Genomic DNA, 18,383 nt, shown 5'->3' on the forward strand with positions numbered 1-18,383 from the left:
GTAGATGTGGTGCTTAGGGACATGGTTTAGTGGTGGACTTGGCTGTGTTAGGTTTACTGTTGGACTCGATGATCTTAAAGGTCTTTTCCAACCTAATGATTCTATGATTCTATGAAATTTTAATTTGAAACATCGGATTTAATGGAGATGAGAAGTTTACAATGCTCAAAACACCCTATACCATAGTTTAACAAAACCCGTATGGGTCCACAGGAGATAAAATATGTGTCATCTTTTCCAATAGTGTTTGGTTAATTAATTTCTATGGAAAACTGTCTTAGCATTTTTCAAGTAAGATCAGGGATGTCCTCCAGACTTTTAAAAATATTTAGAGACGATAAAAACATTTCCTATTGTGGTTCATTTTATGCTGCCAAGTAAGGCAAGAAGTCAAAAAAATAGCACAGAAGGCTTTTTTTCCCCACTTATTTTAATTGCTACTTGTGAAAAACTAGAAACTGACTATTTAGCATTGCAACTAATTTTTTAGCTGACTGGCTTCATCTACCTTTGATAAAGGTACACAGAAATCATCCAATATACTCTGAATTGACTAAGCTACAAAAACAGTGCATTGTGCCACAAAAAGAATGTGTGTTCTGGTAGCAAAACAGGAAGCATTAGCTTATTTTAAAATTAGAAAGCATACAATTTTTAAAGATGTAGCATAACTATAGTCAGCACCAACTTTCTTCCTAACAGGAGTGTCTTTACATAAATTTTGGAGTATCGACAGATGAAAAGACATTCGTCAGAGATGACATAGTGTCAGTTATGAGTAACAGAAAATTACGCCACTGCTCATGTATATACACAACATCTGGTGCAAAGCCCATTGATATCAAAGGTGAGATTTTAATGTTTGATGATTCTGTGCCCAATCCACATATGAAGTAAAGCACATATGAAAATACTCGGGTCAAGAGAGAAACATTAGAAGCTATAATCATATTTATTTAAAAAATTGATATCAAATACAACCATATATATTCGTGCCTATTTAGAAAACATTTTCAAAATATCAAACAGCCCAGCACTGCCATTTTCCAGTCAAAACAATGACAAAGCATTTCAGCTTTCCTTTTTTAAATCTTTTCAGTATTAGATGCTTTATATACACAAAATAGACAAAAATTGTATAGGAATCCAGAGCCAAAGACATGATACTGAAAGCAGAGTCTCAAGACGAAAAATCTATTACTGAAAATGATTTCTAAAATACACAACTATTAGGCAAGAGATGAAAAAATTATTCCCTTACAAAATCCTATCTCTACACTGTTTCGTACACATAGGGTTTCATGTAGCAAAAAATAAAATTTTGTCAATGCTTCTTGCATGCTTTAAAGACAATATCAAGGTTTTTCTCCCTTTTTTTTTTTTTTTTTTTTTTTTTTTTTTTTTTTGCACAGTGGCATTTAAATATTACATCCCTTTCTGTTCAAACCCTTTTATAAGTTTCCCCTCCTGAATTCACACAGTGGCTATACTGGGGGTAGGGGTGGTGTGTTTAAAAAAAATATTTAAGTGTAGTAACAATTATTTGCTTTTCTTAACGAAGAAAATACAGTAAAAACATTTTGATTTGGTAAAAGCAGTTGAAAAGTCACACGTACTTTAACATTCTGAATTGGGGAAGGAGGTGACTATGGCAGGTTAAATACTAAAGCATTCCCTCCATGTCTGAAATGCAAATAAGGCAAAATGTGTGTATGCAGGTTAAAAAAAAGTTTATTGCAAGACAGCTCATGCTTTTAAGATGCAAACCTGGATACAACACAAGGAAGCTACTAATTTGAAACTAAAGAATTGAATATTTGGACTGGGCCAGTTCGAATGCATTAAGTACTGTTCTTACTTGAACAACTGATTACATGTACATGGGGAATGGGTATATATGTATTACCTGTTAGACTTTTTTTTTTAATGTTTTATGAGTAACTATGAAGATTTCCCAGGATTTGTTTGTTTTATGCAAGACAGTAATGGCTTACCAAGTGAACAACATAGATATCTAAGCCCTTAAAGTTTCCATTTCAATTTTTCTTCTCCTTGGATTCTTTTTGATTCCTTTAAAAGTATGTACTGGTAACATGAATTTTACAGTAATACTTCTTTGTAAGTCTGAGTTCTAGAGTTCTCCAATCCCATTCCCCATAATATTTCTCAGTAAAAAGGCCACCATTTGTACATTTTCATCATTATTTGAAACAATAATTCTAGAAAATTTCAGACATTTTAGAACTGTAACACATTCATTTTTAAAAGCCTGTCAGTTTTGTAATAAAACAAAGCAGCTTGCAAATGACAATATTTGTCTGAGATACAGAAATAGAATTGTTTACTAGACATGTGCAGAAGCCATTTTAAACTCCCCACCATTTTATAGATTTATAATAGAAGCAATAGTCCAACATTAAAACACATTGGAAATTTAACTTTGTATTGGTTATTTTTAATTAGTCTGCAAAGTAATTAAGTATGAAAAATAGTAAGAGTACCTTAGCTGAAAATTACATTTACACTTGCTGAAGTCGTTTGACAGGCACAAGGAGCCCAAATGTTGGAGAGTAAGCCAGTATTGTATCAGATTAGTTTCAAGCCCAGAAAAATGGGAGCATTTAAACAGCTCATATTTATACCTGCTGTGCCTAACAAGAATTGCATTCAAGCATGACTGCATTACAACACTTTTTCCTTCTGCCCTCATTACAAGACCATGAAAGCAGTTTACAGAATTATACTTACAAAACTAATTTTGGAAGATATTTAATGTAAGTATCACTCATTCCCCCTACCCCTTTGATTTTTATAGGCAGAAAAACACAAATGACGTCACATGGACCGTTCACTGTGAGGAAGACAGTAAAAATCTGTTGGATGAATGAAGACTGAAATTCCTTCAAACCTCATACTGCAATAAAAAAAAATCTGCTCCTTTACAATGGACTTTGGCCTAAAGCTACAACATGGGGAAAAAAAAACCCTTCAGGTTGACAGAATAGATAACACTAAGAATAGGCTCTAAATTAGTAAACACCTTATGAGCATAGTTCAGCCATATTGAGAACTGTTTATCACTGAAAGAACGCACACCAAAAAATGCGATCGGTTTTTTATTGACAGCTTCTTGGCAGGTCCACACATTTTGAACTTTAGGTCTGGGGTATAAAATATGTACTGTCAGCAATTAGCATTAGTCTTTCCCTTTGGTGCAATTAACATACATAGCTTAAATTGCTACCTCTTAACTGCTTGACTAGGCAGATACGCCTACTTCATTAAACTTGACACTCCTCTGAAAATCAGACTGGTATTTCTAGAGTGACAATGTTGCTACACAGAAAGGAATATGGTTAGCCCTGTAATGACTGACACAGTTGTGCTTTTCAGGCACTGTTACTTTATATTCCTTACATATTAAAACACTTGTGTGATGAAGTAACTTACAAAGTGACATGAAAGTTCAAACGCAAACCTCTATGCTTTAGCAATTATAAAAAGATGTAATTGTCACAGGTTACAGTTAAGTCAATTCAAGGGGCTTTTTTTTTGTTTACTATAGGGCTACTACACTATATAGCTATAGAAAGAATACATTTTTATTATATTCTTATAATAGAGGATAAAAGGTCCAAGTTCCAAGTACTGGTATCAAATTGCCAGCCTATACCTATTTATAAAAATGAGAGTCTTATTTCAGAATCAGTTTATGGCACAACAAAAGAAGGGAAATTAAAGCTGTGGATAATTTACAGACAAGCAAAGAAATAATTCAGTGCTTTAGAGATTCCTGTTTTCAGTTTCATATAAGTTTTAAACTGAAAGCAGAAATTTACATCCTGAAAAATATAGCATTTCAAAATGGCATGCGCACACATGGACTTTTAAAGCCATTGTTTAGCTGTATTGAGACACTGCAGATATTAATTATAATGTGCATGACAGGATTATTTAAAAAAGACAAAATTTAAAATCCGCTTCTTAAAAGTAGTGCTGTCTCATGTCAAAATCCATATTGTCTTACACATACCAGTGGTTCTGGTGACATTAGTGGAAGTTCAGCACACAGGTAAGGAAAACAGAATTTAGCCCAATTATGTATAATATAATAATATCCTAAGCTATCAAGAAACCATTGCTGTAAACAAATCTTTACTGAGAGGTAAGAGCCCTTTCATGTACAGTACTACTTGATGCTGAATGTGTATTTCCATCTAGCTACCATTCATTTCATACTAATTTTAACTAGATATTACTATTGTGCAATGATATAACTTTAGAATATTTTGATAAAGAAATTTGGGGTTATCTTCAAAGGGTTCTTAGAATACCTGTGCCAACTGTTAATGCATTAAGTGGACTACAGCTTACATACTCTATCTACAACATATTTCCATATAATTTATATGTAAACAGAATTTGTATTTCCAAGCACCATTTAGGAAAATGAAACATATCAATTGTTGTACTGAAGTTGAAAGTCAGGTTTGGTCACCCTGTTACACATTCATCCTGAATATCAAAGCAAATAGCTTATGCTATTGGTTGTAAGACATCTCACATACTTTGTTCCCCAATTTTTCTCAGGATCAGAAACAGCATGATAAAAAATTGTAAGGTGCGTGAATAAAGGCCATTCCTGAAAAAGCTGCAACATTCTGACAGACACTCATAAAAAGCATTTCAGAAAGAACATCCACACAGACATAAATACTCATTCTTAAAAGAGCTACTTGCACAGGGGTCATTTCAGACTGCAGGAATGCACCTTATGTGTGTGGCACTGATTTATGGCACCTAAATCCCCCTCCTCCTTTCTCCTAGACTCAGTTACAGCTCTTTCATACTGAAAGGCCAGAATGAAGGGTTGAGCTTGAAGAGGAAAAAAGACTCCAGTAGAGGTAGAAAAGAAAACCTGTTTAACCCAACTGATTATATGCTACTTTTATAGTAAAGACAGTGGCATAATTAGAAAGAGCATAAGAAAACAAAAACAAATAAAAAAACCAAGTTGTCTGCCAAAAGACAATAGGGCAATGCAAAAATCCTACTTTAAACATGGATCTGAAGATTTTACAGTTGGAACTGAAAGTAAAACCAGAAAGTGTTATAAGGTCAAAGTCACTGAAAGATTCAGGAGTAACATCATAATAAACAATACACTGAAGATTTTCTCTTGAATTGCAAAGTATGAAATTTATGGATTCATGCTTCTCCTGCAGAATGGGTCATTTCAAAAGTGGACAGCAGGATCGAAAAGTTGACATTAAGTCATTCAGAATAAACAGTCACAAAATAAATTATCTAAGACAAACAGAAAAGTGATTTCTTAGAAAGAACTTAGTCATTTATGAGCACAACTTATTACTTGTATCTATTTTCCCATTAGCACTGAAGCAAATCAGTTGATGCTGGTTTTCAGCACCTTTTGTATTTTCTATAGAATTCTTCAAAACAATTTAAACTTGCTTTTTAAATGCAAGTTACAGCTGCTACACATCTAACTTTGTTCATGTGAATAGTTTAAGTAATTTTAATACAGCTACTCTTGTGAACAGATATTCTGTAGAAGGAGTACTACAGTTTTCTAAATTAGTGCAATCTTTTTTATATTTGCAGATTCCCTCTAAACTCTGACCTCCAGCCCCCCTTTCATTCCTGCTTCCAGAACTCTGAAATGAACCCTGCTTGTGCAACACCCACACAGTAAAATTATAATGGAGACTTAGTGTTTTGACAATAAGAGGGAAGAAAAGTTATGTCATTTCTCCTCTTCTGCGTTCAAGTGGTTTCTAACAGATTCCAGAGACATATTCATGGCTGCTTGAAGCATGTCTTCTTCACTCATATCACCTCCTAAAGAAAATAAATCCATGTAAGTTGTAATAAATGCAGAGCTAGTTCTCAACTGTAGTTAAAATGCTTTCGTTGTTCCTTTTGTCCACACCTACCTGTTTCCACCCCACCCCCAAAATTGGTTGGTTTTTTTCTTTAAAAAAAATCATTGAACATTTTGCACTTAGCTTTCCATCCACAACAGTCAGTTTGTAGTAAGTAATACACATTAATGGGGGATCACCAATACCTAATACTGGTAAGGCCTACATACTTATGTTCTACTGAAAACTGGCTACAGTAATTTTGTCAGATATTACTCCAAGTTTATTACATTGTCATACAACTTCAAAAGTCATTTGGAAAACAGATTGTTGGCACAAATCCCAAAGATTACAATTTGTAATGCTCAAGCCAAACAAAACAAAATGCAAAGCCAGAACTCAAATGGTCTAATAGTAACACTCTTCACTTTGAAACAGGATATTGACATTCAAAGCAGAACAGGCTTTTCAAGAAATTGATCCTTTCCTTCACTGCCAAAAAGAGTAATGGCTGTGATACATAGTCTGAATGGCTGCTGGAGTGAGGAAGTAGGCAGACAAGGAAAGTTAGGAACAAAGGTGAAAAAGACAAATATTTCAGTGCTGGAAATAGGTTTGAAAAACAATACCTGGGTCAGCTTCTGGAGTGCTTGAGCTTAGAGTTGGCTTATCATGCAGGTTTGGGGTCCGATCTTGCTGTTGTTGCTGCCTGAAAGTGTTACAAATTTGTAAGAGAATAAGATTAACATCAGTATGAGACCTGTACCATCTAGTTCATTGTAAGGAAGGCCAAGAGTGGGAAGTAGAAGCTGTTTGATACAGTAACATCCCAGCACCTAAAATATCTTCAGTTGTTGCACCCTGCTAACCTTCAGACACCTATCTTCCCGACATTACATTCCAAGCCAATTTACTATTTTCCCAGAATTCAGATGTTCTGCATTCTTATCCTCTCATGCAAAGTCTAACTCCTCCCATCCATAGCATTTCTCCCTGGTCTTTATTTCCTCCATCACTAGGAGACAGAGATAAGGAAAAGCTACAACAATACCCCAACTATGTATTAAGAAGGTACTCCAGAACAGCAACATAAAATATTATCTAGAACGCTTTCACGTGATGCACATTAGAGGCATCATTACCAGAAGCAGTCTTAGAGAAAGAATACTTTTCTTCAGGAAGATAATTACAGAAATTTACAGGATTTCATTTAAAATACTTCTATAACATGTATGTTTTCTTTCTTCACAAGCCTGATGTTGCATTACTAACAGTTCCCCTCTTATTTACAGGTTTCTTTTCTTCGTAGGAACCACCTGGGAATGGCAAAATTCAGGTACTGTTAGGAAAACATGTTAAGAGAGAAAAGTTAAGCTGGACCTCAGTGAGAAACCCATCCACGCCCCAAAGCACTGAAAAATACGACATGTACTTCCACATGCAGTTTTTTTATCAACTACTTTACTTTTCAAAATATGCTTGTCTTCTCTTTCGCAGTTCTTCTGAAGAAAGGGAGTCTGTCTGACTGGTGTGAGGTGACTGAGGAACATTCTGTGGTAATGAGTCCGAGAACTCACTTCGACGACTACCTAAAACCAGAACATGCCATATCCTACTAATTACAGTAAAATGAAGTTAGTAAATGAAATATAGCTTAAGAAAATGTCTTCAAACTTGAGAGGAAGAAAGACTTGTTGGAGAAATAAGCACCTAGGCTAACTTCACTTGATACTATCTCTCCTCCTCACCATAGGACTGTTTCCCTTCCCTTCTGCCACCCTTTCCCAATTTGTTCTTGCTTCCTAATGATCAATGCTGACATGAAAGTTAACTTTTCAAAAAGCAGAAAGGAGATAGCTACAGTAAATTCTGGATTGCCCTTCCATGCCTCAAAGCCAGCCTTTTTAGAGAGCTTGACACATGCTGGAAAAAGCTGACTGAAACTGATTTGAGTAGCTGCCTAAAGCATAAGCAACATGAACACTGTAATAGAAATTTAGATGAGCACTGCACCTTGCATGCTGAGTTGAATGGCTCTGCGAAGATCAGCTTCTTCATCTTCCATATCAATTTCCTGCCTACTTAGAGCCAGGGCTCTCTGAAAATTCTCTTCATCTTCATCTAACATGCCTGTTCCATCAAAAGGATGGTTAACTTCTATTGCTTGGTCCATATCACTTCTGGGTAGCCTGTGAAATTGATACATTCATGGCAGAATTCAGACAGAAACTATATTAACTTTTACCGTGAGATTTAAAGTAAATATTTTCTGCTGATTTAACTCTACTTTTCTTTAACTTTGGAAAAAAACATTTCCATTGTGAAAATCTGTTATATAAACTAAGATTTTCATTTCTGCATGAAAAAGCACAAAAGGGCTGCAAGCAGAGCTTGCAGCTGTAAAAATGAAAATACTGCAACTCTAAACCCATGCACATGTTGATAAGAATCTGTTTGATAGGAAAAACTTCAAAAACAATAAGCCCACAAAAAGCAACAATACATGTTATTCGAACCTATTGCTATTTAAACAGTCACACCAGCAGAAAATAGTGCATGTGGTCTCCTTCTTAGGAAGCTTTGATGACCACACTAGAGCAACAGATCCTCTGTAAACTATACACACTTTCCATGTTACTGCCAAGTAGTTTGTTTTTATTCCATCAATTTACAATACCAGTTTACCTTTACAAAGTGGAAGAAATAATAATAAATTAATTCCTCTGAAAGGCCTTAAGCCTTTTTATCAGTATACAATTTATTCACTATAAAAATGTGATAAAATTATCACAGAAGTAGTACTTTACATGCTTTCAAGGATGTTTTATATTAGCAGTATGCATCACAACAGAGCAGCACCACATTTACAGTAAAATTATTCCAAAAGGGAATGCTGTATGATTTGTATGATGTGGAATTCAGATATGGGTTTCTCGTTCTTTTCTACTTATGACAGAATGCACAAGCCAGTCTTAATTAGAGATGGATTACTATTAACCATAGTTCGGTAAGATTTGCTAACCCATTTTACTATAATTGGAAAAATATCGTAATCATGAAGTTAAAGATCTGCGCTATACAACACATGCACATGGAAAGATTGATTCCTTAAGGTAGTTTTTGCCCACTTAAAGAGACACCATTTGTATTCTACCAACTTGCTTTTACTGTGTGCAACAGTAGTAAGCGTATTGCACTAAAGGTACTTCTAATTACTTCTTAAGGGGGTTGTCTCCATGTAGGCATTAATCATGGAAACCAATCATACTGAACATTATTAAAGTGAAATCTCTATTTACCTTACCTCTGATCTCTTGACTGTGCCGTCTCTTCTCCAATTAGTTTTGGTCGCTGCATCTGCTGTACCCGAATCATCTGCAATAGCTGATCAGCCTCACAGTCTGGCAGGTCACCTTTTACTACAAATATGGAATAACCTGAGAAAAATAAATCGTAAGTCTACAGCATTAAGGTGCACGCATAAACACTCTAGAATGCACACTATATGGAACACAATGATGTGCAATTTATTACAACGTAAGGCTCTACCTTTCATTATAAGGACTTGGGTTATTTCACTATTTCAATCATAAAACTAAGGGTAGTTAACTGAATACATAAGTTCTAATAAATAATGATTATTACCTACTTTTAATTAATGAGATTTAACATCTGCAAGTTACTATTACCTTCCTGTTGTAATTGAGCCAAGAAAAGTGCAAGATATGTATCTGATATTAGTTCTGGACCCATCAAGAGAGAGTTCAAGTTAAACCACTGTAATTAAGAAAAAAAAGGTTTGAGAGAACAAATTAGCATAAAGATTACTTGGTAATCCATTTCTGTACATTGTGGTCATTTTCTATGATGGAATATCCAAATAAATCTAGTAAAAAATATCCGAATAAATCTAGTAAAATAAATTATCAAATTAAAAGTCTTTTGAAGCACAATACCTATACTGCTAAAGGTTACCCTTCAAATACTCTTCAGCTAACAGGAGATCTGAAGTGGGGAAATTACTGCATGCTCTCTCCCATTACTGAACACTGGTATCAGGCAAACAGATAAATCAAAATATAACGGTAGAAGAATTATTTCAGACAGCATTCTAAAATTCTGCTTAATCCTAGTTTTAAATCTGTTCAGAGATTAATGAAGGAAGAAACCCTTCACAAGTTAATGCTGTATCTTAAGAAATTAATAGATACAGGAAACAGAAGTTGAATTCTTTCCATGAAATACTTTCATTAAACGTTCTGCCTTTAATAGCTGAAAACTATTGTTTACTTCTCTCTGAGATAATTTTTAAATTTTAAAATTAAGAAAAATGAACTCAAATTTAATATGCTGATAGTACAGCATAATATTACAATAGGGGACAGGAGATAAATATACACAGATCATTTCTAGTTCCCTGAAGACAACTAGTCATTTATAATACTTCTTCTAGAAAAAAAATATATTCAACATGGATGACAAAACATTCTACCTTTAAAACCCCATATATATTGCAATCAATCTGAAGAACCTTTTTTATACCATACTCATTCAATATTATCCAGTTTTAACCAGGAAGCACCATTTCAGATAATAGAAGGAGAATTCTATCTCCCTTCTCACAAAAACGCATTTATTTACCCAAACTTCCATATATGCAGTCATACACTTGCAGTCAGGCCCATACTATAATTCACCTGGAATATGGGTAAGTAACTATCTACCATTCTGTCATTCAGTCACTTAACTTGTCAAAAACACCCTTTGCCACTAGGAAAGGGTAAGAAGACCAACAGTGTAGGAGTGGGGAATAAAGAGTTATGTAAACAAATACAATGGACAGATTACTGACAAACTTTTAAAGGGGAATATGGAGTAGGAAGGTTTGGTAAACTAATTTTGCTTTAACTGTAACAGAAGAGAAGCAGGTCAAATCTAAGTCAACCTATTTTGTCTATCTTTTCTCATTACTCTAGATAACAGACACCTAGTATTGTCTTCATGTGGTTACAAGCCACATGTACAAGCAAAAGACATCCCCCCCTCCAACTTAAAACATTTTGGGCTAGAATTCTATCTCACAAAATTCCACCCAACATGGTTGTATATATAATAAGGAACATTCCCTTACTTTTAAGAGACCATTCAGCCTTTTTGATATCAAATGCACAGAAATTGCCTGTAAACGTTAGCCATACTTTTCGACTAAAGCAGAACAGCAGTTTAGTTTGTTCACTCACAGATGAATTTTTTTTAAATTTTTTTTTTTTTTTTTTAACTCTGAATGACAACATAGGTAGCCACCACTTGCAAAATGAACCAAACGGGTAAAGAGACTCCTGTTCACTATTGTAGAATCTAAAAGCTTATCTCATGAACATTTTCTATGACAAAAAAACAAACACCAAACCAGCTTATGTTGTATAAAAGCTTATGCAGTATGATTCAGAACAATGATTGGCTACTGAAATAAAACACTGCACTGGCGTTACAAGGGACATGGATGTGACGAGTTATTATTTATGTACCATATACTTCTATGGCTATCCCTTACCTTTAATAACTATTTCCTGCCTATATTATAACTGTTTCAGAAAGTTTTCCAAGTGCAAAGCTGCGATTCTACTTTTCCCGACCTTATCCTGATGGATACTCTTAAATACTAGCAATCATAAATATTAACACATTTGAAATTTGAACCTTTTCTTATACCTACTGTCCATTTAAATGAGCAAAATTATTTTTACAATGTCAATAATTCAGTGCGTTAAAATAAGTTTACATTCTATAGGGATTCTAATCCTTGCCTAGGACTCCCCCCTCCCCCTGTACAATTTTTCTGCTATTTTTCATGAAGAAAAGAAAGAAAAGAGCTTAAGACGTCACACAGACTCTACCAGAGCTGCAGCTCCCTAGAGGGCAGATTCACTGGGGAATTGATCCTAGGGTCTTTCCCCAGGCTAACATTCATAAAAAGCTGCCTGACATTTTTGTGATATAACACACACTTACTTTTTTTTTTAAACATGGGATACTATTAAAGCAAACTGCAGCAAAAGCTTGCAAAAGGCCAACACATGGTCTACTCGCAACCACTTTTCCACCCCCATTCTGAAGTCAATTTTTAAATAAAAAAAGACAATGTCACCTGTTTTCCTAACTTTCGAACTGTAAACCAGTGCTCCTTATAATTACAAATAAATGATTTTTCATTTCTGTAAAAAGAAAAACAAAAGGTATAGATAAAATTAAATACTCTAATATTGGAGCGCATATTAATGTTTAAGTTCTTTGCTACCACTAATTTAAACTTATATAATAAAATTTCAGTAATACAACTGTTGATGTTACAGAGTACTCATACTGCTTTTGTAACATTTAGGAAGTTGTCAACATTACTGAAATCTCCATATACCTGTGATGCCACAGATACTGAGATATCATGAAGGCACAGAGGACAGATGCTCGTATACACCCCCAAAAGGAAAAAATTAAAGACAGAGGGGATAAGAAAAACATCAGAATGCAACAGAGCTTGAAATAGTAATTTTAAAGAAAGATTTAAATCATAGATTAAGAGTATTATTTTTCTGTAAAATGAAAGCGTGTGCTAAGGAAAAAACATCTTACATAGGGTCGATCCCAAGCCTCTGATACTCTGGACTGTTGAAGAGGATTAGTTCTAAACCCCAAACTTTCAAGGCATTGCTTATAACCTGTCAAAAAATAGCACTTTTCATGAGTCAAACCAGTTAAATCTAAATTTAAACAATACAATCATCTTAGCTGCTATAAACAATTATACTGTTTTCATAAAACTTAGATTTCAAAACATTGCTAGGAGACCTAGGAATCACGTTATTCAAAATGCAACTGTCATCAATCTACATGCAAACATAACACACATACTATATCTAAGGGGAAGTAACAAAACTAGGATTTAACTGAAAAGTGTGAATAAGCTTACTCCCCCAGACAAAGCTGTACCTTCACCTCCCACAGATACTTCCTAAGTTGTCATCTCTCTGCTCTCATTGTACTGCTCTGCTCGCCCTCCCCCCCCCCAATACATCATCATCCTTCCCCACAGTAACTATTGGAAATTTTGCACCACTAGATTGTCACAGGATCAGTCAGGTACATTAGCACAAACTCTTTTACAACAATTCTTTAAAGCTATCTGAAATAATGCTGTAAGAAATTTTAAATTAACAATTCATCTTCCTTTCAGCAAGCCAACTATGCAGCAAGTGAGCAAAGCAATGCCAGGACAACAAAAAGTAAAATATGAGGAAGCATTTTTTTTTCAGCTTCAATATTGAAGCAGCACAATCAAGAACACAAGAAATGCCAAACTGTTAATGGTCTTTCACTGAATAGAAAAACAGCCCTGTCCTGCCATAAGGAAGAGAGGCTCTTGAGTGATTCTGGAACATTGACAAGCACCTCTGAAAGCTTGGGAGACAGCCAAAGGTGCAAAGCATTGCCTACAGCTCTAGTCTAGACACAAGCCCCAATTCAGTGTGCAATACCTTTTTTTGTTGTTGTTCTGGTTTAAGTATTTCTTATTAATTACTTTTCCATTATGGTCCTTAAAAAAAAAAAAGAAAAACCCAGCTCTAAAGTGTCTGGAGTGTATTATAAAAACTGGAATGCAGATACTGCAGCTTTTTCCATTCTGCAGATCACTGTGATAACCCTGTAACCATTGCCAAGGGCTCTACAGTCTATAATTTGAGAAAACAATCTCGTCTGCTTTTCCACTTGTAGTCTATGGGAGCCAAGGTCTACACCTGAAGTGCCCATAAGAAGCAACTTAGAAATCAAGCTTATTGCCAGCAGGTGTCATTTCACAGTTCAGGAGGTCCATGCTTCTACCATGTGTTTAAAGGGCCATGAACTGAAGAACTGCAAGTCACTGCTCTTAATGGAAAACACTCTGAAGATTTAGAAGTCCAGCACTTAATCCCATTAAGCCTATAAACTGGAAACTAGATGAAAAAGCTTGGTGTCATTTAAATTATTTGAGAGAATATATATTGCATAAATAAAAAATTCTGTCAGTATAGACCCATGCTTACTTGAATTGAGAAGAATCCACTATCATCCATATTTACAGAAGGCTGCTGCTCAGTGTGAGGTTGGGAGGGAAAAAAGGGAAAAATGGTGTAAGCATAGAAGGTCAGAAATAATTCAATTTTGAAAATAAATATAACTGCACATACTTAAAGCAACAACTAAATGTGTCCCAGTCTGTAAGGCTGATTACAATGCCCAAATAAGCTTATTAATTAAAAATTCAAACCTTTAAATTAGAAATGCTCAGACAGGCATGGGAACTTCTGTTGCTATCTCTGCCACTGGCTTACAAAAAACAAAAGGCAAATCGCTGATCCTCCTTCTCGCCATGCCTGACCTTCCTACCTGTAAGATGACATAGCTTTCTGTAGAATTACTATAAAGCTGTACTAGTAACATTTGAAAATGCCAAATTTAAGATGCATGAATGAAAAGGCCTATAAATTTAAGAAGTTTTAGCACTAGGAAATTAACCTTCTCTAGCTATGCAAGAATAGTAGGTCTGTGCTACACAATATTAGATTTCAGGCAAATATCAAGCAACCTCAAATTAAGAAGATTTTACCTGTAAAAACGTTCTATATTCTTCACTAGACACTCCTCCCTCTGCCATTCTCATTCTTTCTTCCTCATCCAACTGCTGTGCGATAGAGGATAACTCAACAGGACTAAAATATTCCCCTTGTAGCAAATTATTCAGACAGTGCTGAGCACACAATGAGCCTTCTTGCTAACATTAGAAGAGAAAAAAATACCAAAGACAACAAAAGAATCACATTAATGTTTTACTCTGTAAAATGACTCAGCCATTTCATTCTGGCAAGCTTCCTGCCCTCCCCACTCACCCAGAATGCCATCTATCTTTTGGATATATTACACTGCAAGATAGGGAATACAACCCTTCCATCAATTTGATGGGGGAAAACCAACATGCATACTACTTTATTTCCTCAAAGGAAATAAACTTCATGTAAAAATGTTATTTTTTAAAACACTGTAAAAATTGCTAGCGGCCTGACCAAATCACACAAGGACTCTGCAACCATCAGGACAATGGATTCTGTCCTCTTCCAAATCACCACCACATGAAAATGAAATGGTTTAGATGTCTACTTCCAAGTAACAAGTGTTTTCTGCAATAGATGCTCTTGTTCTTTTTAATTTTTCCTCCCTGCCAGGTGTGGCTATTGGCAATCTGCTCTCCACATGTGGCTAAAGAAAAGCAGACCATTAGGACTTTGGAGAGATTTAGAAGTATACACCTACAGAATATTTCCTTCATTTCAGGTTCCTCACCCAGTTCAGTTTATAACCAATTTGTTTATTGCCGAGAAAGCGATTAGGAGCTGGAGGAGCAGTAAAGCTCCTTTTCCACGTGAAATTTATGTATAGGAACTAGGTAAAAGAAGCTAATACTACTGGTTCTAAAATCTCGATGACGATGATGAGGTGACAAGAAAAAAAAAATTAAATTCAGCATATTAAACAATGAAAATAAGTTTTGTTGATAAACCATTTAAATGGAAAACACTTCAGATAACTTTTTTTCATATCCACCACATTGGAGATAATAAAATGTAATATAACATTTTTAGACTGTCAACCCAAATTAAAAATGAGTAAATTAGAAATGTCAGTCATGATTTTGTAGCACAAATTAAAAAATATCTGATCTGAATGAATGCATGTCACACTATCATTTTCATAAGTGTAGATCAAATACTGCCTTGTTAAAAAAACCAAACCAACCAAATTACAGTTTCCCATGAAAAGCAATCTTTCTTTACAAATAACTAAACTACAAGACAAGATTAACATCAGTTTTAAAATCCTGCTTTTCTCTTTTGTTTTAATCAGTCCTCGTTCTTATTTACATTAAGAACTCTAATGTGCATGTACTCTATTAAAACCAAAACTAAAACCCCTCAACAAAAATCAAGAACACCCCTCCCTCCTGCCAAACCCACAGACACTAAGAATACCAGAGCGTGCCTTGGAGGAAAATTCTTTAAACTTCCACGAAAGCCTCATACATATCATATGCACAAATCTCCCATGATCTCCCTTACAGCAGCAACCTCAAAAATTCCCTTTACCCCAGATTAGAGTCTTCCTAGGGCTTCATCACTGAATTGAGCAATGAGTTATTAAAGCTAGACTAGCTGTACAGCTGGGGTTCAACGCAATCCAGAAACCTCCTCCAGCTCATGTCCTTCCCACAACAAGAAACTCAAGACTAAACAACAGCTCCTGTCCCTTTGGGACCACATCCCTGCTGCTGGTCATATGATAAAACTGTAACAGAAGAACCTGCTCAAGAATCACAGGTTTCTCCAACAGAATTATATGAAACTGAATTGGAAACAAAGAGATATTAAAATACCTTTGAAAATGAGTTGTATTACAGGCTTAAATCTTAATTTCACTAAAAGGACCTTTTTGTATTTGTATAGTTTTATCTTAAAGTAATAAACATTACTTTTGGTACGTACAGATTGTGCATATTAAGTTCAAAATGCAGAAGAGAAAACTGATCTTCATTTTTAATGGACATTAACTTCAATTTTTTTTTGGTGCAGAGCATACTGCATCTTTCCATAATACGAAATCCCCTCGTTGAAACCTATCCTGATATAAACCGCTGCCCCGCTTTCAGTGTTTTCAACCACTTGTATCTTATCAAAGAAAGGGCCAACTTCTAAGATAGGGGCTCCTTAAGCCCTATCCTTAAGTCCTACGTTCTGCAGTTGTCATTCCCCTGTTAAAAAGGCTACATTGCTTAGGTCTTTGTTTTGTTAAATTCCTTTATAAATACCATGGGTTTTGTGCCTTTTTATTAGAATATCTGAGGTGTGCAGATTCAAGCGGGGGGTGTGCGTGTACATGCAGCACTCTAAATATTTTGACAGGAACTGAGATAGGGCACTTGATGGGGGTAAAAAAATACCCCTTAGAAGAAAAAAAAAAAAAAAAAAAAACAGAGGGTCAGTTAAATTTTCCCTAGAATAATAACAACAAGATAAAAATATTTAGTACTCCAATCTGAAACAGGCATTCAGGTGTAACTTTGTAACTGCATAACTGTTCTCTGGTTAAGTTAGTTATGTTTCACATGTGAAACACCCAAGACCGCTACCCACCCCCCAAAAACCTGTAGCAACTACAAGTTACCATCAGCTTATAACTTTGAATGTATTATGCTCTGCCACTTCAATTTCAGTGGAGTTTTGTTATTAAACTACAAAGCAACTTAGTCATAAAAAAGTTATCATTTCATTATGCGATATGCTAGGCCACATAAGAGAAAGGTACACTTGTTTTGAACTCATTTTCAAATCTAGACTGGAACTCAAAGTCACTGTAGCAGAGGCCATAACGGCTGAAATCCAACACTCATCCTCCAAACAGCAGCTGTTTAACACCACAATGCTTGCCAAGTTTTGCTACCCAAACCTAGCTTGAAAGAACACTCCTCAGGTTCTATGGATTTCAGAACAGTAATTTTTGTGGGTTGTTGGTTTTTTTTTTTTTTTTTTTTTTTAGGAAAGCTATACACCTATCTTGCTTTATTTGCTAAGTAAACCAACCACTGTGCACGAGAACAGTGTATAAAAACTAGTGTTAATCTTAGCACAATAAAGGTGCAGAGACATTGGCAAAGTAGACGGAAAAAAACCAATTATATTTGAATAGCATTAAAGCATAAATAGGTCATATTTGGGAACCTAGCTAAATCCCAGCAGTTCATAAAAGCAGTTGTCCTCCAAAACAGGAAACACCATTCAGCACACAGAAGCACAGTACATGAACTCGGTTTTCTTTAAGAGCTCTCTCTTTCCCTGCTCATTACACAAACCCAATCAAACCAGGCTAGGCGAAGAGATGTGTCTGAGAGCACAGAAACAGCCCTGCCTGCCGCTGCTCATCTTCACGCTCGTTTCTCAGCCACGCAAGTTCTCTCTCAAGAAACGGAAGCAGCTGCAGCCTACACCTCCCCATACTTGAGATCTACTTTTAAAGGCCCAAGAAGAGCAGTCACCGTGCGAGAGGAAACGCTGAGGCTCAGCCCTGACCCTCTTTGATCTCCAGCAACATTTCCTCTCCCCGCAGAGCCGGCAGGCTTCGCAGAGCCGAGCTGGGCCGGACCACGGGCACCAGCATCGCCGCGCCGCGCGAGGGGGCCCCAGCTCTCCCCCGAGACAGAAGAAGCCGAGCCGCTGCCTCATCCTGCCACTGGAAGGATGCCGAGGAAGGGAAGGGAAGGGAGGGGAGCAGCAAGGCGGCCCGGCCGGGCAGGGCAGGGCAGAGGCCAAGCGCACCCCGTGGGGACCGGGGGCTGCCTCGACGCCAGCGCAGGGACGGGAGACCCTCAGAGAAAGCGCTCTTGGCCCGGACGGCCAACCGACAGCGCAGTCCCGTCCC

The 18,383-nt window shown here is 36.1% G+C and overlaps 1 protein-coding gene across 1 annotated transcript; it reads right to left on the reverse strand.

The window, feature by feature from the left end:
* Nucleotides 1-923: 923 nt before the first annotated feature.
* On the reverse strand, nucleotides 924-14,685 carry ATXN3 (ataxin 3). The gene is made up of 10 exons (XM_009280785.2): nucleotides 14,527-14,685; nucleotides 13,964-14,008; nucleotides 12,513-12,598; nucleotides 12,031-12,097; nucleotides 9,572-9,659; nucleotides 9,187-9,319; nucleotides 7,896-8,071; nucleotides 7,348-7,471; nucleotides 6,512-6,591; nucleotides 924-5,859 (listed from the first exon to the last, which is right to left on the reverse strand). The coding sequence occupies exons 1-10, from the start codon at nucleotides 14,578-14,580 to the stop codon at nucleotides 5,765-5,767; spliced, it is 948 nt and encodes a 315-aa protein (XP_009279060.2). The 5' UTR covers nucleotides 14,581-14,685; the 3' UTR covers nucleotides 924-5,764.
* Between the last annotated feature and the right edge of the window lie 3,698 nt (nucleotides 14,686-18,383).

The sequence above is a fragment of the Aptenodytes forsteri genome, unplaced genomic scaffold (genome assembly GCF_000699145.1).
Source record: "Aptenodytes forsteri isolate BGI_AS27 unplaced genomic scaffold, ASM69914v1 Scaffold193, whole genome shotgun sequence".
Taxonomy (NCBI): domain Eukaryota; kingdom Metazoa; phylum Chordata; class Aves; order Sphenisciformes; family Spheniscidae; genus Aptenodytes; species Aptenodytes forsteri.